This window comes from Triplophysa dalaica, chromosome 9, assembly GCF_015846415.1.
Source record: "Triplophysa dalaica isolate WHDGS20190420 chromosome 9, ASM1584641v1, whole genome shotgun sequence".
Taxonomy (NCBI): Eukaryota; Metazoa; Chordata; class Actinopteri; order Cypriniformes; family Nemacheilidae; genus Triplophysa; species Triplophysa dalaica.
Window position 1 is genome coordinate 11,892,598 of NC_079550.1, and position 25,224 is coordinate 11,917,821.

At 38.3% G+C, this 25,224-nt stretch overlaps 2 protein-coding genes across 6 annotated transcripts; both read right to left on the reverse strand.

Moving 5' to 3' along the window:
* Window positions 1–2,344: 2,344 nt before the first annotated feature.
* LOC130428949 (GTPase IMAP family member 4) lies at window positions 2,345–3,812 on the reverse strand. Its single transcript, XM_056757248.1, has 2 exons — window positions 3,627–3,812; window positions 2,345–3,528 (listed from the first exon to the last, which is right to left on the reverse strand). The coding sequence occupies exons 1-2, from the start codon at window positions 3,652–3,654 to the stop codon at window positions 2,954–2,956; spliced, it is 603 nt and encodes a 200-aa protein (XP_056613226.1). The 5' UTR covers window positions 3,655–3,812; the 3' UTR covers window positions 2,345–2,953.
* A 571-nt stretch (window positions 3,813–4,383) lies between these two features.
* On the reverse strand, window positions 4,384–25,117 carry usp2a (ubiquitin specific peptidase 2a). 5 transcript variants are annotated; one of them, XM_056756631.1, is made up of 15 exons: window positions 24,864–25,117; window positions 22,748–22,836; window positions 19,991–20,022; window positions 18,991–19,694; window positions 10,522–10,572; window positions 9,876–9,999; window positions 9,683–9,794; window positions 9,324–9,434; window positions 8,491–8,555; window positions 8,307–8,410; window positions 8,128–8,205; window positions 7,962–8,040; window positions 7,636–7,743; window positions 7,310–7,430; window positions 4,384–5,495 (listed from the first exon to the last, which is right to left on the reverse strand). In XM_056756631.1, exons 4-15 carry the CDS (start codon window positions 19,645–19,647, stop codon window positions 5,420–5,422), a joined length of 1,686 nt encoding a protein of 561 aa, XP_056612609.1. In that variant the 5' UTR covers window positions 19,648–19,694; window positions 19,991–20,022; window positions 22,748–22,836; window positions 24,864–25,117; the 3' UTR covers window positions 4,384–5,419. The 5 variants fall into 5 exon arrangements, with proteins under 5 accessions (XP_056612609.1, XP_056612606.1, XP_056612607.1 ...); XM_056756628.1 differs by lacking the exon at window positions 19,991–20,022; XM_056756629.1 differs by lacking the exons at window positions 19,991–20,022; window positions 24,864–25,117 and adding an exon at window positions 23,319–23,446.
* Window positions 25,118–25,224: the final 107 nt, after the last annotated feature.

Sequence of the window (25,224 nt, forward strand, 5' to 3'; positions counted from 1 at the left end):
AAGACTTACTTTTAGTCATTATTTGGGTAGCACACATATTCTGAATGCCTTTGGCAGAATTTCAAATGAGCCATTTTAATCTAGATTAATTTTGGAATTAATCTAGATTAATCTAGATTAAAAAAATTAATCTATGCCCACCACTAGTTTTAAAATGTCTTGCTTAAAGGGACGTTCCACCCACATGCGTCTTCGAAGTAGACTTAACGTTACATTAAAACCATACAGATATCATAAGACGCTTTTTAATATGTGTGTAACATGTGACTTGTCATTTTCTCGATAAGCATTGCAAATGAACAATCACAATATGAAATTCACATCACAGTAATGTACGTCTGTTGTTCACTGCTTGGATAGATACATACAGTATTGTTCAAAATAATAGCAGTACAATGTGACTAACCAGAATAATCAAGGTTTTTAGTATATTTTTTATTGCTACGTGGCAAACAAGTTACCAGTAGGTTCAGTAGATTCTCAGAAAACAAACAAGACCCAGCATTCATGATATGCACGCTCTTAAGGCTGTGCAATTGGGCAATTAGTTGAAAGGGGTGTGTTCAAAAAAATAGCAGTGTCTACCTTTGACTGTACAAACTCAAAACTATTTTGTACAAACATTTTTTTTCTTCTGGGATTTAGCAATCCTGTGAATCACTTAACTAATATTTAGTTGTATGACCACAGTTTTTTAAAACTGCTTGACATCTGTGTGGCATGGAGTCAACCAACTTGTGGCACCTCTCAGCTGTTATTCCACTCCATGATTCTTTAACAACATTCCACAATTCATTCACATTTCTTGGTTTTGCTTCAGAAACAGCATTTTTGATATCACCCAACAAGTTCTCAATTGGATTAAGGTCTGGATATTGGGCTGGCCACTCCCTAACATTAATTTTGTTGGTTTTGAACCAAGACTTTGCCCGTTTACTAGTGTGTTTTGGGTCATTGTTTTGTTGAAACAACCATTTCAAGGGCATGTCCTCTTCAGCATAGGGCAACATGACCTCTTCAAGTATTTTAACATATGCAAACTGATCCATGATCCCTGGTATGTGATAAATAGGCCCAACACCATAGTAGGAGAAACATGCCCATATCATGATGCTTGCACCTCCATGCTTCACTGTCTTCACTGTGTACTGTGGCTTGAATTCAGAGTTTGGGGGTCGTCTCACAAACTGCCTGTGGCCCTTGGACCCAAAAAGAACAATTTTACTCTCATCAGTCCACAAAATGTTCCTCCATTTCTCTTTAGGCCAGTTGATGTGTTCTTTGGCAAATTGTAACCTCTTCTGCACATGCCTTTTTTTTAACAGAGGGACTTTGCGGGGGATTCTTGAAAATAGATTAGCTTCACACAGACGTCTTCTAACTGTCACAGTACTTACAGGTAACTCCAGACTGTCTTTGATCATCCTGGAGGTGATCATTGGCTGAGCCTTTGCCATTCTGGTTATTCTTCTATCCATATTGATGGTTGTCTTCCGTTTTCTTCCACGTCTCTCTGGTTTTGCTCTCCATTTTAAGGCATTGGAGATCATTTTAGCTGAACAGCCTTTCATTTTTTGCACCTCTTTATAGGTTTTCCCATCTCCAGTCAACTTTTTAATCAAAGTACGCTGTTCTTCTGAACAATGTCTTGAACGACCCATTTTCCTCAGCTTTCAAATGCATGTTCAACAAGTGTTGGCTTCATCCTTAAATAGGGGCCACCTGATTCACACCTGTTTCTTCACAAAATTGATGACCTCGGTGATTGAATGCCACACTGCTATTTTTTTTAACACACCCCTTTCAACTAATTCAACTAATTGCCCAATTGCACAGCCTTAAGAGCGTGCATATCATGAATGCTGGGTCTCATTTGTTTTCTGAGAATCTACTGAACCTACTGGTAACTTGTTTGCCACGTAGCAATAAAAAATATACTAAAAACCTTGATTATTCTGGTTAGTCACATTGTACTGCTATTATTTTGAACAATACTGTATACGTAATGTAAATAAATATATTTACTTAAGCAACTAAACATAATGTATATATTTTATTTGTCCACTAGTACTGTTGATGAATTCAGGAACATTTGATTTGAATTTTAAACAGCGAGATAACAGATGTGCAACTACCTCCACATTTAAATGCAGTATTGAGCACAAATCACAGAGGTCACTTGACTCTTGTTTGACTGATACAGGGACAGATGAGCACACACTCCTTAAAATCACGGTGGTCAGCTGCAAGATGGCAGTAGGATGTTGGGTTCAACGCCTGTAGATGCAGGATCTTTTTTTATAACAAGAAATTGAAATAAAGCTTTGATTTATGTGATGTTCACTTGTATATGTATTAATAATTATTTAATTCATTTATTTTCTTACATCAAATTTACGTATTTTTTAGTTTTCTGTAAACAAAACATATTAGATTACTTCATGCACGCCATGCTTCACTAAAAACGTATGCGTTCACATTTTTGTGGGCTGTTTTCATGCATAGATGGCATAAGGCAATACCAATACATTTAGTAGCCTATTTTAATACAATATATCAATTTCAGGAAACAAAAGTATGGGTCAGCGCTTAACTATAATATTGTTCAGAAGTAGGTGTTGGCTAGCAATGCATTTCTAGGGTACACTTAATTAATACGCAATAATACTTCCATCTTAAGTACTTATAATTGTTAAAATTGATGAAAAAACACATTTGGGTAATGACGTCAGACTCGAAACACCAAGGATTTAGTGAGAGCCTTCATTTCTACATCCATTGAAGGAAAACAGTACGTACCCATTGAGTCCCTTTGAGTACGTACCTACAGAAATGTAGTACCTACTGATTGAGTATGCGATTTCGGACACAGCCACAGTGTTTATGTAAAGAAAATCTTAATGATTGAAGTGATGGATGATGAAAGTATACAAATGTTCATCTGGTTCATCCTCTATGTTGAATTAGTGCTAGAATACATTTGCTTTAAAATATTAATCAGCTCAATGACTTGCTTATTGTCCTCTGTACATTTATTGTTAACAACAAAGTACCTGTAGCCACACTTTCTTAAGATCCTCTGCAAAGGTTGACCCTTCTTTTCAATGTGTTTTTCAATAGCGCGTCCTCTTAACTCATCCCCCCACGTAAAAAGCACCAAAGTGTGTGACCAGACCCAATCACCCAGTACATTATATTCCTCAATAGCTTGTCCGTTCCTCTTGCTGAAAGAGTCCACAGGGATGACAAGGAGGAACATCTGTAATCCAGGAGGGCACAACATCACGCTGTGCAGGATCTCCTGTTTGACCTGTTTCGCGTCAGCCAGTCCAAAGAGACTCCATCCTGGGGTGTCCACTACAGCCAACCTCACCCCCTCTACCCAGCCATATCTCCTCACACACCGAGTGGTCTTCTTTCCAGCCTCAAACTCATTGCGTCCGAGGATGAGATTTCCCAATGAGCTTTTGCCTGCCAGTCTTCGACCGAGGAGCACAAGTCCCATCACTGTAACCCTATGTGGACTGGCTAACAAAGACAGAATCAGAGATGTCAAATGTGTATAGAAAATAACTGGTACATTGCTCATGCCACATGCAGATTGTATGAATTGTCCCAAGACTTACCGTATGATATCACTCTGTTTTCTGCCATTCTTAATTTCTCAATCTCAGTGAGCCGGACTTTGTTTATTATTTGTGTATCGGCTTAACAGTTCCATGGAACACACCATAATGTCAGTATCAAAGTTCACTTAGATATTCTGTGGAAGTCATTTGGTTTGTGACGCATTTTATGCTCTGATAAGGGTCACATTTTACTCCATAAGAAAATCTATTAATTTGTCCCCACCAGAGTGTTTATATGCAAACCGTAGGGATGATTATGTAAACATTCAACCCTGTTATCAGTAACTGTTATCAATTTCTCTTTGAAGTTCCAGCGTGTAGTTTTAAGGAGGATCAGTTGTCAGCAACGCAATACAATATACATGTCTTCAGAGGTATATAAAGACCTTACATAATGAAGCGTTATGTTTTTATTATACTATGAACGAATGAGCTATTTCTGTCTACATACACCGCGGGTCACCTTGAATGGAATTCGCAATGTTGTTTCTACAGTAGCCCTTAAAGGACAAACTGCTCTACAGAGCGCATATTTTAAATACGTTATCTCCTTTGGAAAAGAAGGGAAAACATGACGACATCTTAGTTCTGTGTCACCCACCGTAGTCCTGGACCTTTAATAAATAGTAAAACATTTAATAGTGACTACAAACAATCCCAAACTATTTTAATCCTAACATATGCCTCGTGACAACCACAAATTAAATCACATTTAGAAAAACAATAACAAAAGACAACTCACAGGAAGACCATATTAACAGTTCATTCTTCAAAAATTTATTCATACATACATATATATATATATAGTTTGACTGCCACTGTATGACTCATATCACATGTCTCCTGATCTGAAAGCATAAATAGATGCCATTCTCTTGCCATTGTTAAATGAACTGAAAACAGTATAACGGGTCATTTTCAGCACCACTGTGTAGTACATTCTCTATATTGCATATAAAAATATACAGATTTGCTTTTTCCAAAACATTCCATGTTGTTCAATGGCATGAAATCAAGGATAAACCACTCCATGCTGTCAGGATTATTTACCCTCCCAGTTCTCTTATCGTACGGAGACGGATAGCACATTTCCATTCACAGCATTTCAAAGATCAGTAGCAGCCACACTGAATAAAAAGCCACACGCTGTTCTCTCGACACAGCAGACTTTCACGACAAACACTGACTCTTCGACTCAGTCTGGAGAATGAGAAAAACAAAGGGAAAAACCAAGCATCAGCTGAGAAGATGATGGGTTAGGCAAGGGGATGAAAAGAATGAAAGTACAATGTGTAACAATTAAGCAACCAAGTCTGTTGCACAGCTTCCGTAGTTTTTTGGCATCCCAAAAGGGGGCGCCTCAAACCAGTTCATCTCCCATCATGTCAGGGAGGACAAAACTTACAAAAACTTTTTTTATCCAAGACACAAATCAAGTAAAACATGTTTAATATTGAGGCGTTCTTGAACAAGAGGAAGGCGCATTTGGGTTAAAGTTCAGTGCATAGAGGGACATCTGTGTTGTATTCACTTGGGGTTATTGCCCGATGATGACTGCTGCCCTTCCACACAAACAAACAGAGGCATGTGTTTACTCTAATCCTTTGCCTGCTTTAAACAGTGGTGGAGTGTGAAAGGGCATTGTGTGCATTACTCCCGAGTGTCCAGCAGAGAGCGATATTTTTTTTGTCTCATTCTGCATAGCTCGATGAGCCAAGGGAAGAAGCATTGTTTGTCTTCACCCACATTGGACACAAGTTCTGCTCTTTATCTCCTTACACAGTCCAACCTCAGAGTCCAGCTCGCTCGTAGAACAACACGTATCCGTCACTACTGCGAACTTGGCTGGCGGACATTGGCGTGACTCTGTAAACGAAATTGACACAGATGAGAATCTGACAGCCTAGTTTGGAATAACTACACATCACGCAAGTCAACATCAAAGAACTGTATATTTTATTTAAAAAAATGAGTATTAATTATAATACCAATACTGGCCAATAAAACAAATTTTAAAGATGAAATTATTTATTATTTATAGACAAACACTGAAAAACAGTAATAGGCACACAGTAAATATGTGATATGAAGATATGAAAAAAAATGAAGAGGCCAAATGTTTTTGTAGATACTATTTTTAGGTATGTGTTAAAGTAAAATCATCATTTATGTTTCATTCTGCGAATTTGTGATTTCTTCCAAATTCCAAATTAAATCATGTTTATTTGCATAAAGTTGAAAGGACAGACCAGTCAAAATAACTAAAACGATGCAATGTTTGCATATCATGAACACTTGCATTTTAGGAGTAGCTCAAAATTTTAACCCATTTCACGCTTCTTTGCATTCTCTTAGTCTGTCACATTGCTGTTGGATGTCTTCATCTGAGGTTTTATTCTGTTGAAATTCACAAAACACCGGACGGGAATTATCATAAGAAATTTAGAAATGCTGATTAAAGGCAAAACTGGAGTGGTCTCTTACTTTTTTCCATGCCTGTATATTAAAGAATACTGGAAAGGGTTACAGACCTACGTCTCAAAATGGCAAGATTGATTAACAATCAGCCTTAAAATTCCATCTCTGTCTTTAACAGAAAACATGCTTGAGCGATTGGCAGCCTTTTTCATAGTGTGTGGGAGGAAGGTGAGGGAGCAGGAGTGAGAGAGGAGGTGGAGGATAGGAAACAGCAATTAATAGCATAAGAAAAAGTAGAATGAAGTACAGTTTTGGTGACATGCTTACCAAGAGCATCATGTCTTTCCTTGTAAGATGATCTGTACAATTTGGTTCTAAATCTACCTAATAATATACACCGTTATACAGGACTTTTAAAGGTGCTGTGTGTAATATTCATCAGGATCTATTTATATTAAATGCAATATAATACACATGTCTTTAGAGATGTATTAAGACCTTACATAATGAAGCCTTATATATTTTTTATTACCTTAGAATGATCTATTTCTATCTAGATACACAGCGGGTCCCCTTACATGGAATTCGGCATGTTGTTTCTACAGTAGCCCTAAACGGACAAACTGCTCTACAGAGTGCATTTCGTAAAAATGTTATCTCTTTTGGCAAAAAAGTGAAAACTCCGCAAGATCTTAGTCCTGTGTCCGCAATCATAGGGCTTCGAATAGAAGGGGTGGAGTGAGCCGATGGCTGCAATTCGCAACCTCAACACTAGATGTCGCTAAAATCTCCACATTGCTCCTGCTAACGAGAGCAGTGGTCGCTACGATCTTTGAAACATTCCCTATAAATGCATAAACAATAATAAACCTTTATAAAGTAAATACCCGAATAATTAGGGTTTTGTTAACTAATTCCTATCCACATATTTCAATCTCAAGCTTTCATGTGTGAATTAAAGTTCTTGAAATGGTGTTTGAATTGGTGTTTTTCACCTCATTTTGGCACACTGAAAGTGACAACTCTACATATTCAAGAGTTTGCTTAGTTGCATCTGAAAAGTGGAGTCAAATAGGCCAACAAGTATAGCTAAATAATGGGGGTCAAGCTGGAGGTTCAATCTAGGCTGTATTTATGTTCAACTTTTTGACTGGGTAGATGTTGCCTTTCATCAATTCAGAGGTCGGGGATCATGGGCTCAAAAAGCTTAGTGACCACTGAACTAGATGATACAAACAAGCAGAAAGTAAATGAAAAGGTACCTGGAGTCATTATACGTGTACCATTCCCCATTTTCAGGATTGCAACAGTATGCTGTATAGTGGCCTCCCATGGTAGTGCCTGAGTGATTGGACACTGCATACAAGTTATACACGGCACCACCTGGAAACAAGAGGATACAGATGTTTCAACAACAGCAAAAGGAAGATTCAACGAATCTATAAATGATAGTGTAATGTATTACTTTTATTTATATCTTATATATTTATATTTTACAAAAAAGGGTGCCTCTATTCATCTGCATTCACAAAGCCTAATGTGACACCATCTTTACTCTGGTGGTTGCTACAGAAATTTCTTTACTCACCGCTTCTGTCAGAGGCAAACTCCCTGAGGTCCAGATCTTTCAAGGGGAAGTTGACAAAAGTGGACAGTTTGCTGGTTCTGACGCGAGCTTCTGAGAAGCGCTTCAGATCTGAGCAGGGTAAATCGGTTAAGGGAGAAAGCACTCAAGACTGACACAGAGGCTGACCTCCAGGAAGCCTGTCTCTGCAGGCATAGAACGTAACCCGTCAGCACATTCCTGCCCACACAAACAGTGTACCGATCTAATCTCTGTTTACGGTCAACAATAGTCCTGACGCTCCCAACGTGACATCACAATAAGATCAGACAGCATAAGCAAAAGGATACGAAGAACTAATATTTTAGGGAACTTCTGAAGAGTGAATTTCTTCGTACACCGTCTTCTGGCTTTGCACCTGTAACATGTCTGGATAAAAAGGTGGGGAGAGAAAATGAATACAAAAACATTCCCACTTTATTATTTTGGCAGGAATGAATGAGTCAGTTAAATTACCGGCTTCTCGTCCCCATCCAGCACGTCTTCTTTAGTAAAGAGTCGCATGCAGTCCATTAGGCTCACCTCTCCATAGCCCTTTTAGGCAGAGGAACAAAATTAAAACCCATTCTTCTCTCCAAATGTCCACATTAAGCATTACAAAGTGTGAATCTGTGTGCATATGTCGATGAACTGACCTTGGCGATAGGTAAGGAAAGATCCCAGAAGGGATCGAACACAGTGGAACAATAGCCACATTCACTGCACGTCAAAGAGCTCTTAAGCTGCCCTACGAACAAGTCTGGAAACAGAAACACAATTAGGCTTAGCCATGGTAACCAACGATAATTAAACAGCTGTTTGATAGTTGTGTTTACTTACCTACTATTTTGCTGTCTTCTCTCTCTAAATACTTAGCCCACATCTTCTTCCCTTTCTCCTCATCACTAGAAAAGATGGAAATAAAAGATTTACAAATCACAAAACTGTTCTTAAGGCATTTGTAGATTATCACACCTTAGCGGGCAATTTCAACCATTGCCCCATGATGTCACAGCCACTGTTTTGTCAAGCACAAACAGTTCACCCAAAGATAAAAATCTGTTATCATTTACTCACCCTCGAGTTCTTTGTTCTGATGAACACAGAGAAAGATATTTGGAAGAATGCATGTAACCAAACAGTTCTCGGCCACCTATGACTGCCATAATAGGAAAAATAACAATGGTAGTCTAAAGTGCCCCAAAAGGTTTGCTTTCCTACATTCTTACACGGAATATCTTCTTTTTTGTTCAACAGAACAAAGTTATTTTTCCTACTATGGTAGTCAATGGTGGCCAAGAACTGTTTGGTGACAAGCATTCTTCCAAATATATCTCTCAGTGTTCATCAGAACATAGAACTTTACACAGATTTGGAACAACTTGAGTGAATGAAGACAGAGTATTTATTTTTGGGTGAACTGTTCCTTTAAGTTAATGTTATCAAAAAAAAAAGATAAAGTGTTACCAAGATAATGTAGATACTTTCGTGGCAATTCACATTTCACGTCTAAAACCGCATGGAAAACGCGAGCCGCAGCGCTTTCTCTCTGTGAATCGCCCCTTATACTGTCATAATATGGATTGGTTGAGATACTGAAGGGAGGGAGGTGACTTTAAAGTAAAAAAATCCTAAACCACACGCACCGCTGTAAATAAGGACAGAAAACTTACAGCAAGTGGTCGAAGTCCTCCATGTTTGCCCGCGGCCGAACAGTGACCCTGTTCACTTCATTGTGTAGTCCATCAAGAAGAAAACGCAAAAACTCCTGAGCATCCTGTTGACTGATCAGATAACACAATCACAGTCAGCTACTGACTAGAAAATAACTGCACAGCATTATATCAGACACTACAATTTCACATTTATTAAAATGTTATTATTGCCCATTCAACACTTGCTCGCACAGTAACATGCTAGAGCGTTGCTATGTGCACTGCTTGGTGGTTATCCACTAGCCAAAATCCAAAATGCCCAAGTTCCCTCATTTCCAATTCTGAATAGGATAAGGTGTTTAACAAATGACACTTACTTGTAGCCTACAAATCTAGGGGCGTATCTCTGGATCTGTGTTTTAAACTCAGAGGGGCTGACAACTTCGCTGCTTGAAGAAGTCCACATTGTCTGGATGAGCTTGGCAAATTCTGCAATCACCACACAGAGAGATGCTTTCAGTGAGCTCATGAAGCCTTAAAGATAAAGTACCGACCACCGTGCATACTCACCCTCCATCAGAGCCGTGTTTGTGCGGTTGTTGTTGTTGAGGTCTCGACGGTGAGAGTTGTGAAGACAGTAGTCTCGCAGGCTCTGTGTGTTGCTAAGACACTGGAGGATAGAGTTCATAAAGCACTAGTGAAAGAGAGAGAGAAATATTTATATTTATATATTTACTACAAAAACGACACTGTGTGCTCGCTGAATAGGCAACAAAGGCAAAGGTAGTCACAAAACAAGTGACAAGTTAGTCTAGACTAGATTTTCACAGCCAGACATGACTGCAACGTGTAAGGATTTATTTTGGGAGCGTACACATACTGTTGCTTGGCAAAAGCAAGCTAAGTGAGTGTGAGAGTGTAGAGATGTCGTGAAAAATAATCTAGGCAAATGTAAATAGAGTGTGAAAGTGATATGAAAACACTTTGTCCCGCTCAGTGGTGTCATCTGAATATCATGAGATTTGACAGTTTTGTTCTATTTCTAGTATGTTTCATATTTCAAGTAAATCCTTTACCAAAAAATAACTGTGGACGAAGTTCCACAGTTGGTTTTATTATGAGCATCAAAAGCCACTTAAATTAGTCCAACAATTGACTAATCCAGAAGTTGACATGTTGAAGAACTCAAAGAAACTCTTTAAGAGCAGTTACTTACTGTATTTCCAAGATTACGTAGCCCCACAAGACCCTGGACGCTCTTTGAGTTCTGTCAAATGTAGAAAAGGTCAAATGTAAGCAAAAATTCTAGAAAGTATGTTGTCTCAAAAACATGTCTTTTTTGTCACATCCATTACACATACTCTTTTCTTTAAGATAGACAACTCGTTCATAGATATTTTACTGATGTCTAGACTCAATAATCAGGGGTTTAGTAAAACATAAACAGATGGTTCAGTATATGATTAATAAATACATACATGTTGACTAAAAATGTCACATCCATTACTCTGTAATTGTCTATGTGATCAACCTTGAGCTTGAATTTAGACCGTCTCTAGCGTGGGCCTGACAAGCTCACCTGGTGTTGGCCTGGCTCTAAACACTGACCACCTCAATTATCAGCTTTGAGTCCATAGATCCGCTATCTGAAAGCATGCAGATACATGAGGCCTGCTTGTTAAATACCCAGTTCAAAGGAAAAGGCTCCTCCAGTTTCTCCTACTCTGCTGGGTAATATCAATACTTCCAAAAGTACCATCCTTTCACACAGGACATCCGCTCACTGGACAATTTGTCATCGTAACAACAACACTGATCCTTAACAGCGGTCTGAGGGTGCCATCTCCAACTCTATTTTTGCAGACACCAATCCAACATAACATATTAAAAATTTCCTTACAGTGCCTGTAGCTTTGGCCATCCAAACATCTGCTGCTGTCCTTCTGAAACCTTGTATCTCCATATTTTGTGATTTTTCAGTTTTTACATAAATCATTATCATTAATCCCTCTTTATGTTTTGCAAATATCAAACCATTAAAGAGTATTGAAAAGAGCTTTTCAACATCGACAACACAGTATTAAATCATTTAAAAAGTACAGTGTTCTTCCATTTCCTAAAAAACGCGGATATCTGTGGCTTTGGAAGGACATAACCAATATATTTAAAGTCCTCCAACTTCAAATGGGGAAAACAGTTACATCCTGCTGCTTAAAGAGAGAACATTTTACAAATACATACTATTTTTAGTGTTACTGTTAATGTGCCCGCTCCAAAACATTTCTGAAATCAGATGTTATTGTAAAAGCAGCCTGTGGTTGTTTCTCAATATAGTGGCACATGTACCCTCCAGTTAATAACCTTTTCATAAATTTACAACACTTCCATCATCTCATTCTGAAAGGACCATTCTAACTCCCTAGAGAAACCTCTTACAGATTAAGATAGCAGCCAAAATGAAAACATACTGAGTTTTAGATTAAATGAAAAAAATAGATTTTTACTGAAGCACCCTAATTTTATATTTCTCCTGAAAAGCTACTTCTACACTTGATGCTTAAGCTAAATGTTTATTGAATTACTCCTTTAATATTGTATGTTGTTAATACGGTCAGTGTGATTTATGTGTCCTACTCTAGTCCCCTTCTATAGCATTTTCCTATGGTGGCTGGGGAATGCGGATGTGGGTCACGGTGTACTGTTCGAAATTCTCCCCATTACAGAGGTGAGCGAGACTAATCCTGCTTTTATAACAGGTCCCTGTGAGAAGAAAATGCGGAGCAAAAGCCCATATACAAAAGAGCTCAGACTGACGGCTCTTATAGTCACCAGCACTGATCCACATGGAAGATTTTGCTTGAGTGTTTACACACTTGAGTCAAGTTTGTTTCATTTTCTTAGGCGCCTGCAACCTCGGAAATCCACACATCTTTAAGCTGAACGTTAGTTGAGAGGTTTCCTTGAAACACTTTTTCCTAACCTGTCCTTGCAGTTAAGAAGTTGTGTATTACGGATACTTGAATTCCTGTGATTGCTTAGACTTCCAATGTCTTTTTTTCCAAAGAACCAAGCGTACACAACATACAACAACTTTTGTTCGCCACTTTTACAAATGCTGATATTTCGTTCGCTCCGGTGTCCTGAGGCCATCCCTATGCTCTGACTTGGTGCAAAACACACACCTTCCTATTCCAGAAAACCAACATAAACATATGGTACTTCAGGTCCTTGACAGTCACATAATACATGTCATGCTGCCAGCTCACAGACGGGTGATCACGGGAATTGACTCAGCAAGGTACCCTGAGAGAAGACTTAAAATTAGCCCATTGAGCTCATCATGTGAACCAGTTTATTTTAAACTGATGTCTAAAGCTGAACCCTTTAAACATAGCTGATCCATGCTTAGTTTTTGTACCGAGTGAATGTATATCCCGTTAAACCGAGGTCCTGACTCTCTGTGGTCATTAAAAAATAAAAATCCCATTCGCCAGACTTCATACATCCTGGCCTCCAATCATCTACATATGTAGTAATTGGCTTCATAACTCTGCCTTTTCTCCATCAATAAGCTGGTGTGTGGTGGGCATTTGATGTAAAGAGCTTTGACTACCCAAAAAGCTATATAAATGTGATGAATTATTATTATAATGTATGAGGACAGAGAAAAAACTAGTGAACAAATTCAAGTGATGTCAAAAGTCAAGTGATGGACCTAATATCCACTTCAAAACCATTATAACTCAATAGAGTGTTTATGTATAAACGTATATGTATAACTTGTCTTCTTTTAATTGAATAATCTTGTAAATATAGGCACAATGGCCATTTAATACGAGCGCTACGATTAATGCGACGTGTCAAAGCACATTCCGTGACGGTGAATGTAATCGCGAGATAGATAACGGTGGTCAGACCAGTGCTGGCCCTGGTGGGATGAGAGGGAGGGGTCTGAGAGTGAGCTCTAACAATAACCGACATTCTTAACCGCCTCATGTCATAAATCAGCTGCCGTCATTAACAGTGCGTTTTCTGTTCTGATCGCACTCATAGCTTAATTCCAATGAGATAATTTGATGGCTCGATTTGATTTACAATTATGCATGATATTCACACTTAAATATCAACTTAGTGCATTTAAGGTATACATTTTATCAGTCTGTGTTATCCTAGGGTATGGATGTTCGATTCTGAATTTTTTGGAGTCTATTTCCATTCCTGGCTTGGGAATCAAAAGAATTGATTCCAAAAAAGGATTCCTAGCTGCTGTTTTTGATTCCTGCTCAATTTCCCTTTTCACTACAGATTTGTATTTGTTATAAAAAATACACATTTTTATTGCAATACAATTTTCAAAGCATTCCCTTTTTACATGTATTATTTGTTCATTCTTTCTTTAACAAAACCCCAATATTTCGAGCTTGTCCTGCAATGGATCATTATTAATATCATTAATAAACTTTCTCAGTTTTTTATTTTTACTTCTGTAGCTGTTTTCAAAATAAAGCACAGGTTAAAATTACTATGAACTATTTTAAAAGGTTATTCAGCACTCAGCAGTGCACACAAAAATACTTTAGGACTATAGATAATCATAGAATAGATAGTAGATAATCGTATGGTCGTAATAAATTGTACTGTGCATATTAATATAACTGATAAATGCAAGTAGTGCAGACAGGTGTTGAAAAAGTTCTGTCCAGTTTTAACAGCTTTAAACAGGTTATGTTGTGAGACTGTGCTTTATATACATGTAATTCTCTTCACGGACATCGGTGGAGAGTCTGAAAAGCCAACGTACTAATATGATTTTTTTAATGTGTGAATAATACATGTTATTATATCTGCATTCTGTGTGCAAACAAATCTTTTGCTTTTATGCATGCAGTATATATGTCATCTGTACTGTTTCAGACAAGAAACTAATGTGATTTAGTTGACCAGTGACAAAGGGGGCGGGTTTGTTCTTATGAAGGCTCTCGAAGAGGAGTCGATTCCTTTAATAGAATCGATTCCGACCTTTGGGATCGACTCTCAATTGTCAACGCCTCGGAATCGATTCATTTTGGAATCGATTCCCAGCCCTTTCACGGGGTACAAACGTGACATTTGCGGGGTAAACGCGCTGAAAGTGTGCTAACGGTTACATAAACAGTTTCAGGTGACTTTAACGTCAAGGTTTCGGTGTAATTTGATTATGTATAAAATGACTTGCACAATGAAAGTCGTAAATGCATATAGTATGGCATCATATAAACAGCGCCCTATCGGAATACTGATTATCTGTCAGTGGCAATAATGACATCACAGTAAGAATGACCTAATGAACGACTTATAAATACATGTGAAGCCACATACATCAATTAAGCATTTATTCATACCTTGGCATGATTTATCAGAAGCCCAACAAATGTGGAGACAAGCACCGAGCCGGACACGGTTGAGTTTTTCCGGCGCATGTCCCGTTTGAAAAGTGGGAAGGCAGTCACCGGTAGCTCCTCTGGAATTGTAACTGTGTATGCTCGTCGCACGCTTGGCATTTTGAGTAATTCCTTCTGTGTTGTCAAAATACCAACGTTTCGCATCAAACATTTCAATGCACCTTTCTTATCGATACTGGTCCTACAGACCAGAGCAGAGAAATACCTCTACGGCGGAGCGAACTAGAATTGAACGACTCGAGTGAATAAAACACTTTTTTTCTAAATAAACAGAGACGAACAAGTCCTTCAAAATTCAGAAATACTGCCCACAGCTTCTTCGGGCATTCAAACAGGTAAGTTCTTAGAGCAAACGCAAAGGTAGATGAGTTGAAGCTGTCAGATGACAGCAGGCTGAAGACAGCGCACGTCTCCACGTCTTTTCACTACCGCAAGCCCCGCCCACACGAGTTGAGCGCACGAGCACGTCACTGAGGGCAGCAGGTTTAACATGGCACAATGGCATAGTTTAGATTTGCAAGAATGATGTGACTGGTGATTTACTTCTCATTTTAAACGGACCACTTTCAGACAAGGGGGATACGTAATCAATTAAAATACTCCTTGCCTGCTTAGGGTAGGCATGAATCACCACACAAAAGCAAATGTGAACTTCTCTTACAAACTTGCCAACCAGAAAGAAAAGATACATTATATTAATCCATTAATATATTAAATGACTCAATCGGAGGACATAGAGAGAGAACAGTGAGAGAGAAACAATAAGTGGAACAAAACGTCTGATGTTTTTGGGCTAAACATCACACTGAGCTCAACAGTCTGAGGTATTACAGAGATCAGCATTAAACTTTCTACGTAACAGAAAGAAACTAGAACAGGGCATAAAACACACTCATGACCGAGGCCATTACGAACAGTTTAACTCATAATCTGGTAGATTAAATGCCGTAAATCGCAAACCTGAAATTACTGAAGCCCAAAAAGTGTACAGTTACATAAATAACATCAATCACTTTTAAGGGCCACACAGGAGATTTTTATAAAGATTTCTACAAAGATTGATTTAGTTTAGATTAGTGGTATGTTGTTAAGTGACTTTATATTACCTATATTTTATATTTGAATCAAACTTAATTCATTGAATTTGATTTAATTGTAATTGTAATAGACACCCCTGCATGCACAGTGTACTAATCGGTGTTTACATGTAAACAGGAAGTTGGTGTAGGTGGCCTGTTCAAGTGAGGGAAAGGATCACACTGACCATTCAGTCATATGACTAAGTCTGTGTTCACAACAAACAGCAAAATAGGACATTTCCTCGACACACTATACATGTCTACTTGAGTGTGTGTGAGTAACATTCTGAGTATCAAGAGAACACAGTGAGGGGGGAAAGGTGAATTTGTTTCTTGAAAAGCTAAATTAGACACCCTGAATGACAGCCAGACTTCTTTTGGAGAATCTTGGCTTTTAGCCGTATGATAGTCTGCATCAGGGCATCATCAACTACTCTGATAAACTAGCAGTGCTGACAAAATAAAAAGATAAAAATAAGTGACTTGTTAAAATAACTGTTTATCGAGCAAATAGTAAATCTATATTGTTGTAAATGCAGATAATGCAGTGACCACACATTCTGTATCAATGCAACAAGATGATTGGCGCGCCTTTAGTTAAATAAAACCTATATTACGTGGCCAATAAGTATTAATAATAATTTTTAGGTATTTTAATGTAATTAATGTAATTTTAACATATGTACATATATATACAGCGACAGCAAAAATTAAGAGACGCAATTTAATTTAATTAGCATTTCTAGATATATTGTAGCCATTCCAGTCCAATGTCCGATGAATTTCAACAAAATCAAACCTCAGAAGGGACATTAAGTCATCCAACAGCAATGTGAAATACTGACAACATGACAAAACACATGAAAACTGAGATTATAAGATAAATAACTTATCCTGAATACATGTGAATACATATATTAAATTGTAATCTTTGCAGTATTTGAGGTCTGAAATAATGCAGAGCATTTTTGACCTGTTTCTCTAGTTTTCATTTTCTGCAAATAAATGCAAAAATAAAGTTTTATTAAAAAATTGGAAAAAACTATGTTAGTAGTTTACACAGTGACAAAAATTATAATTTTACCTCATCACATACCCATAAATAGTATCTTTGAAATAAAAATATATGATTTTAAAATGTTCTCTTATGTTTTCCGCAGATGTATATTTACACAAAGACTGTATATAATTATTATAATATTTATAAATTAAAAGCCTTATTGCTGTGGTGAACAGTACAACATGAATAGTTTCATAATACTGGACGGCTTAAAGATGATTAAAGTGAAATTCAATACTGTGGTGAGTAAACCTCAAATCTCAGTTGGCAACTTCATCCACATAACTTTAAACACAGGCAAACACTGCAGGGACACGCTGTGCCCGAAAAGAGAATTCACTCTTCAGTCGGTTTCCTCTTAAGAACCTCATGTGGAGAGAATACAAAGTTCTGAACTGTTATCAGCCACTTAGATACACTGATGCTGCCAAAAACAAGTGCCAAAAAAAAAAAAAGGAAGTTTTATATAGCATCTTACCCATTTTTTTGTTCTAGCCACATTAAAATAGACGCAAAGAGTTCTTCAGAACTTGATGAGCTTAAAAAGTTAATTTTCTGGAAAACCCAACCAAGAGCCCTTTTACATAAAAATCCTGGGACAAAACCTAAATAGCAAAAACGTGATAGGAATTTTTTTCTGAGCTACGGAAGTGCAAAGTCCCCCTGTGGCCCAGCCACGCAAATGCTTTAGGTAAAACTAACCTACAATCGGCTGAGAGACCACAAAATAATTTAATGGTAGTCGAAGACTGGGAAAGTAATACTGTAGAAGAGTAGGAGCCTCAAACTGATGAGATTGGTTTGGCCAGCAAAAATAGTCTGGATAAACCACAGAAATGTTAGCCCAGGAAAATCTCAAAACATTCTACATGCCTAACACAGATGCTGATTCCTGTTCAACGTACTGCGTACTGTTACTGCGTACACATACTGTTTGTGTTGTTGTTCAGATAGCTAGTTGAACGCATGTTGACAGCTTAACTTTCCCAGCAAAGTTATCTGATGCTAAGTATAGAACTAGAAGACGAAAGTGTGCACACCCAATCATTCCTTGTTCATACTCTCTAAACTTGATATAAAAGTCAACCTTCCATTAATATACATAAACAATAAACATATATTCGTTATAACTCATAAACTATACTCCACTTAATAGTCTGGCTATTCAGAAAATCAGACAGCATATCCTCTTATGCCTTCATTCCTCCACAATAGCCTGGTTTAACACAGCATAAATGGCCTGAATATCTGTACCATTAGTGGGATTATTAAATTGAGTTGACACAAGCACTCAGACTTTGAAAAGTATTTGAAATTCTAAGGTGTAAGAGAAACCAGTCTAGACTAATAATTTCAAAATCAGGGGAGACCTGACTGCTCAATGCTCATTGCTCCTCATTTAGCAAGGCCTTTCTTGTTGAGAAGCTGTTTTAGGTTAGACATAAACAGCACTGAATAGAAAGTTATTTCACAGGGCTTTATTCAAAATGTATGGATCCACATTGCGTGACCAGTGTACTTCACAGTTAAACACATTTATGGTATACTTAGTGCTAGAGATCCATAGTGTTAAGATTAATATGAAATTCTTATTTTATATCATTATATATATTATATTTCAGAATATTTAAATTGAAAAAAAAGCTATGGTACAGCTGATTATTTAATAGTGTTGATAGCCAGAGATTGCGTATTGCATACATGGCAGCCGAGATTTTCCTAAACCAAGTTTTCCCTAAATCGACTTTTGTGAATTATACTTTTTACATATGAACTGTACAGACCACTTAACAAGATGTAAACACTGGTCCAGAAGCACTGTTTATTTTATGCATGCGGTGGGTATACTGCACATACACAATATACTGCATTAATAATAGCAGTACTATGGCAGTATAGTGTAGCAGATGTTGTTCCACAATCTGGAAATTTCCTAAAATGCTTTCTCTTATATCACAAGAGACACTTGAAACACTTGAGAAAGGAAAGAGATGCAAGTATGAGTGAAATGCACCCAACGGGGACCTAACAGGAGCATGTCACATCTATACATGGAAACCATCCAATAGGCACAGCAGGCCCGTGAAAGTATGAACAAGACTTACCGAAATCTCTCTGACTGGTGAGGTTGAGCGATAGCTTGAGGAATACCGGCTGCTGCTCTTCAGACCACTACTCGTGCTTCCCAACCCCTCCTGCGTGGAGCTGCGTGAGAGTCCGTACCCGGAGCGAGCGCTGCTGTACGACTCAGATGTGTCGCTGCCTCGGCTCCTATAGGACTGCTTTAAGCCATTGCTCCCGGAGGTCTCGCTCAAGCTCAGAGCCGACAGGTCGTGCGTCAAATCACTCTGACTAACAGACTTGCGTCGACTGAGCGAGATGCTGGAGGACACATGTGAGGAGGAGAGGTAGCTGGTTGGAGTGGGAGTGTAGCTGTAGCTACTGTATCCTGAGCCCCCGTTGAGGCCTGACCCGTAGCCTTTCACCGGTGTGCGGCTCAGGCTCTCGCTGCGGCGGCCGGCCAGCAGATCGGTGCGAGGGATGGGTCGGCCACGGTCCGGCTCTGAGGAGGAGCTGTAGTTGCGGGTGCGGCTGGAGCTCAGGTAGCTGGAAGAGGAGAAGCCTGAGGAGGAGCTCTTGTAGGGGAGCTTGTCCCGTTCATAGGAGCCTAGAGATGGGGTCAGAGAGGAGCCGTATGAACTGTAGTGACTCGTATATGAAGAGCCATTATAGCGCTTAGCCGTGGAGGAGACACGAGACATGCTGGAAGATCAGCCTGTGGGTGAGGCGACTTCAGGCTGCATGGACTCTGTGGATGACAGAAAACGAATGAGGAATTGTGTGTGTTCAGCTGCTCACATGTTAATCAAACGTTCAGTTACTTTTTTGTGAGAAGTAACTGAAAGGCCTTAGATAGAAAAGATCATTTTAGATAACAATCTCCTTTCTGCAAATCTCCTATTTTTAACCTTAAACACACTTTGAAGGTCAGAGTGTTATTTAGCCCTGAAGGAAGAGTATCTCTCTTCACTCCAGCAATTCTCCGTCAAAAGGCAAAAGTATAAACACTACCTGTTATGAATTTTGAATGACTTTGTGTCTTACCCTGAGGTCTCCTGTGTTCTGTGTGCTTGATCCTAAAAAAGGAATTCAGTGAGTAGTACCATGTGACTCTCGTCCTAACACAGCAGACATTATGAGGGGTGCATACTACGCAACCTGCAGGGGCTTCATAGCTAGCACGGCCCTTGAATGAAGCTGCAGAACAAAATGACCGCCATTGTTTTCAAAAGGGGCCCGTTTCCGCACTACGAGCACCAAGGACCCCATGGTTTCTGTGAAATGAGAGAGCCCCAAGAGCTGAGCTGTGTGTTGAGGTGGCACAGTCTGCTCTTGTGGAGAGACACAAGGCAGTGCAGCATCTGAATAAATAAAAGTATCTGGTGTTGTTGATCCGTGTTGGGTTCTCTGAGAGGGCTCCTGTTTCTTTAATCTGTCTCTCTCTCTCTACTCTCAGTGCACCGCTCACAGATGCATCAATAATTCAACACATAGATCTAGGTTAGGCAGCAAGCTGGAGGCAGTCCAAAGCACATGGCAGACCAGATCCTAACATGCTTTCACCAGACGAGAACTCTTAAGACAGTTGGCTGCTGGTTTAACATTGTGTTCCCTCTCTTTGCCCAAAACAACAACAACAACTAAAAACCGTCACTTCAGATGTTTGTGTTGTAATTAATAAAAGAATCGGAAATGGAGACAGAGATTTGCTATCATCCAAGTTATATTTAATATAACCATCATATAATATAATATAATATTTAATATAAACATAATGCAATATAGTATAATAAAACTTTGACTTAAATAAGATAATGCAGACAAGGTTTTAGGGTTGACTAATTATTAAACGATTAAAATAAACTATCAAAACCTTTCAGTTATTTGAAATCAAACAAAAAATTGTCACAAAATTAGCAATGATGGCTAGCAATGAATTCAAATAAGGTTAGTCCTTTTGCTAACTTTTAAGGCAATGCATGACTTGGCCCCTCAATACCTGTATGATCTTTTAATTCCTTACAAACCTTGTCGAAATCTACAGTCTTCTCAGTATGGTCTTTTAAATGTGCCAAAGACACGGCTCCACTCCATGGGTGACAGAGCATTTTCTGCTTATGCTCCTAAGATCTGGAACTCTCTCCTGATAAACGTCTTAAAACATTTTATTTCAGAACTGCCTTTCTTCCCTTGATCTTTTGCATTGTTTTTTACAGTATCTTGTTGTGCCGCTTTATTAATGTGTGATGTATTGTTTTGATTTTTGTGCAGCACTTTGAGAAGGAAACTTTTAATGGCGCTATATAAATTAAATTTATTATTATTTTTTTTATCATTAGGCAATAAAATTATAATCTGAAAATAAATATAATAACTAAACTAAACCTAATCTAAAACTAGCATAGCATAATTTTTATTATATATAAAGCCTTGCTATATTTGATGGTCAGGACTGCATCCACACTGACAGATGCGCACGAATACTCCTTCCCTTTTAATACCTATACTCTTCTGTAAATATTAGGAAATCATACTTCACTTTGTATTGCTCGGAAATGGTGAAGACCACATCAGAAGGTTAATAGAAAATATAATAAAATCTGTTTAAGCTGCTGTTTGTGCTAAGCAAAGCATAACAAGAGGAATCAGAACGGGTCAGATCTTCAGGCAAACACCAGTGTTGAGTATTTCACATTCTAACAATTCGGAGTTTGAGTAATTAAATAGACATACAGGGCTTAAACCATCCAAAAATATTGAGAGTAAAAAATTAAATCTCATTCATTTAAAAACGCAGGTTTAGTCTTTAGGTTTAGCAACCAAAACAACTTTAGCGATCGCCATGCTGAAGACTTGAGGCAGTCTTGGGCACAGCCAGAGCCATCGAGAGACAGAGTCACGTCAACTTCGTTGACTCCAATTGAACAGTATTTACACGGTAATGGCTCTCAATACTAGTTCCCGGAAGGCTCAACCTGATTTTGCCAAGTGGTTGATGTGGAGCTGCGGCTAAGCAGACCACCTTTTAAACTTTTTAAAGACGAAAGTCATTTAATGAATAAAAAATTAAACAAATAAAGCATTTAAAGAAAAACATAACTTCATGGAACTATCTGAAGGTTCCATGAATCACATGACAAGCGACATTTTTGAATTTCTTGGTGCAACACTCTCTCAATGGCTCAGGGTACAGCTATATTTACCCTGAAATCTGAGCAGATGATCAGAAGATCCCAATGGCCAAACTGACGCCTCAACCACCCCCTCCCCTCTGACCAAAAGCAGAGCTTGACTCTTCAAAATTGAAAGTCTGCCAAACCAAACTCAGATACCTTTCATATTTGCAGCTATGTATTCTTAAAGCTAGACCTGAACAACAAAGTTGTTGATTGTTGTCAAGACAGTAGGTTACAATTATAAAACCACAAAGGTCACTCATCCAGCAAGCGTTTGCAAACACATTTCTAACATTGAGCTACAATTTAGAATGATGGGTCTTTTAAAGATACTTGATCATTCAAATCTTAAACCATACGCAAGTAGTGTAGAAGAGGCACATAGATTTGGTAATGGACGAACAAGGAAAGTGCCTATTAAAGAAAAAATAACCTGAAAATACAGAGGCACACAAAACTCAGCTGTCAACAAAATAACCAAATAATTAGCAACAAACTAACACACCCTCTAAAGATTAATTGCAACCCTGTAGTTCTTGCTAAGTGCCACAGGCTCTATCTTTCAGTATCATGTGTGCAAAGTGCACTCTGCTAGCAGGTGGGTGTTAGGTTCAGGGGTACCTACTGTCAGTAAAGCCGTTCTCTAGTTCCAGCGGACGGAAAAACAGAGGTGGCAGTTCATAATAACTCAAATACGTCGTTCACTGCTCAAACCTAGAATAAAAAAAAGAAAAGACACACAATAAACAACAGGTTTTAGTAATGTTGATTTATAGTTCTATAGTGCATCTTTGTACAAATTGTTTATAAGGCTATTTAGAATAAACAGATGTCCCATATATAACCAAAGAAGAGTACATTTAGTAAAACACAGCTAAGCAAGCCTGAACAAAATAACTTACCATATACATTTATGTATAAAACCAACCGTAGCTTACAATTGAATGTTAAGTCCTAAGGCACAGAAAATATATTTAACAGCGTCTTTAAAAACTAAGCTACAATGGCAATGTGCTGCATTTCCAGGCATCAGTTCAAATGCCATTCCAGACCCTGGTTACGCTGAGCCAGTAACAGTACAGAACATAACAACTGATGACTCAAGAATGCCATGCCCTCTCCCCCGCAGACCTCAGAGTGTTGGATACAAGTCCAAAAAAGCTTAAAGTCAAAGAAAAAATAAATGGAAGGCTCACCAGTAGCATTTTCCATAGACAGTGTGCTGCTTTGGAGGCTGTAGCCCCAGAATGAGAGGACCAGGGAGGGATTGTATGAGCACAGTGATCCAGAATGCCAGAGATCATATTACTGAGCTGGTAAATATAGCAATTGCCTATGACCTCCGTGGGTCTTTCAACACTTAGCTGCATTCCACTTTGTTCTTAAAGGAATAGCATTAACAGTTTTTATGGGCAGGACTAGTTGTATAATATGAAATATAGTTATTTAAAATACATTTTGTATTTATTCCTATAAACATTTGACATATTTAAATACATATTTATTTAGATGTTAGCTATTAGTAATATTACATTAAAATTGTATTTCATTTTGTTCTGACATCAAGCAACAGAAAAAATCAGAGACCATTCCAAATGTTCATTTAATCAGCATGTCTAGATGTATTGTGGTCATTCCAGTCCAGTGTCTGTTGAATTTCAACAAAATCAAACCTCAGGAGTGACAAAGTCATCCAACAGCAATGTAGAAGACGGTCAGCATGACAAGACACAAGAAAACTATAATAAACAAAAATCGAGATTATCACGTAAAAATATATTTTTTAACTTATCCTAAATACATGTATAAATGTCACTGCTGTATTGCTTAAAAGTGAATATGAACATGTTTTCTGTTCAGGATTTGAGGTCTGAAAAAATACAGAGCATGTTTTCTGTTAATTTGACCTTATCATTTTACCTAAACAAATAGGCTTCCTATAAATAGTACATAAAGAAAAACAATGAAAATAATTGGAAAATGGTCTCTTAATAGTTTTCTGCTTCTGTACTTAATGTGGGAACAACAGTGAATAAGAATTATTTGTGGTTTGGTATGTTAATAACTTGTTTATAGGGTTTACTTGTTTATAATACTTAAATAACCGTAGAACAGAAGTACTGGAAAAAGTGCGCAAAGTCAGGAAAAGCCAGTCAAGCATAATGCTGGATGGGTAATAATGGGAGAGTTTAGGTGATTATGGGAAATTGTAACTGTTAAGTAACCATCCCCACCACTGACCTAACGTGATATCACAAAATAAATATTTTGGGTGTAATAGTTACGATAAATAATTTCCGTTTTGAAAAGTTATTTAAGTTGTAGCTTTGGACAAGTTTGACAGAGTACTCGAGCAGCAGAGCGGCCCATGTCACGTGATCACGCGCACGGATCCCTACAGTGACAGTGATGCTAAACTTCATCAAGAAATTGATTTTATATTTTGTATTAAGTCAAGTGTATACTCATATCTGCTTAAAAAGACACGAAAGGTTGCTAGTTTTCAAATAACATGACAATTCTTTTAACAAGAAAATCACATTTGTCCAGAACAAAAACACGTTGTATTCATATGAATACATTAACATGACATTTGCGGGAGAGTCTGGAGAAATGAGCTCGCGATCTGGCGCACAATGTTACGCGTATATAAACAAGACAAACGATGTTATGTAATGACTGAAATGTGTGGAACCTTCCAGGAGGCATCAAACGGGCTGAGTGAATGAGCGTTTACTCACCATAGTGCGCGAGAACCTCCTACTTTCCCATGCCTGCTCCTGGAAGGGAGAGCCCACCGAAAGTGACTCTCCCTAAACAGGCCACTTTCAACTCTTTGCGCCGACGCACGATAGTTCCCTGATGATCTTCAGGGGTGAACAAATAAATACAGAGACATTTTGGGCTTTTTTGCCCTTGTAATATTCCAAGCGCTTGACTTCTAATCAAATGAACGGTCGCTCACGTTAACGGTGACGTCAATTCGCTTTTCTGTGAGTTGATTGGTTGTTTCTAGCATCGAACGTCATCCCAATGCTGCCGCCCACACCGTCACCTGGGCGACGTCAACAAACAATTTTGAGGGATTTGTAATGGCTCTTT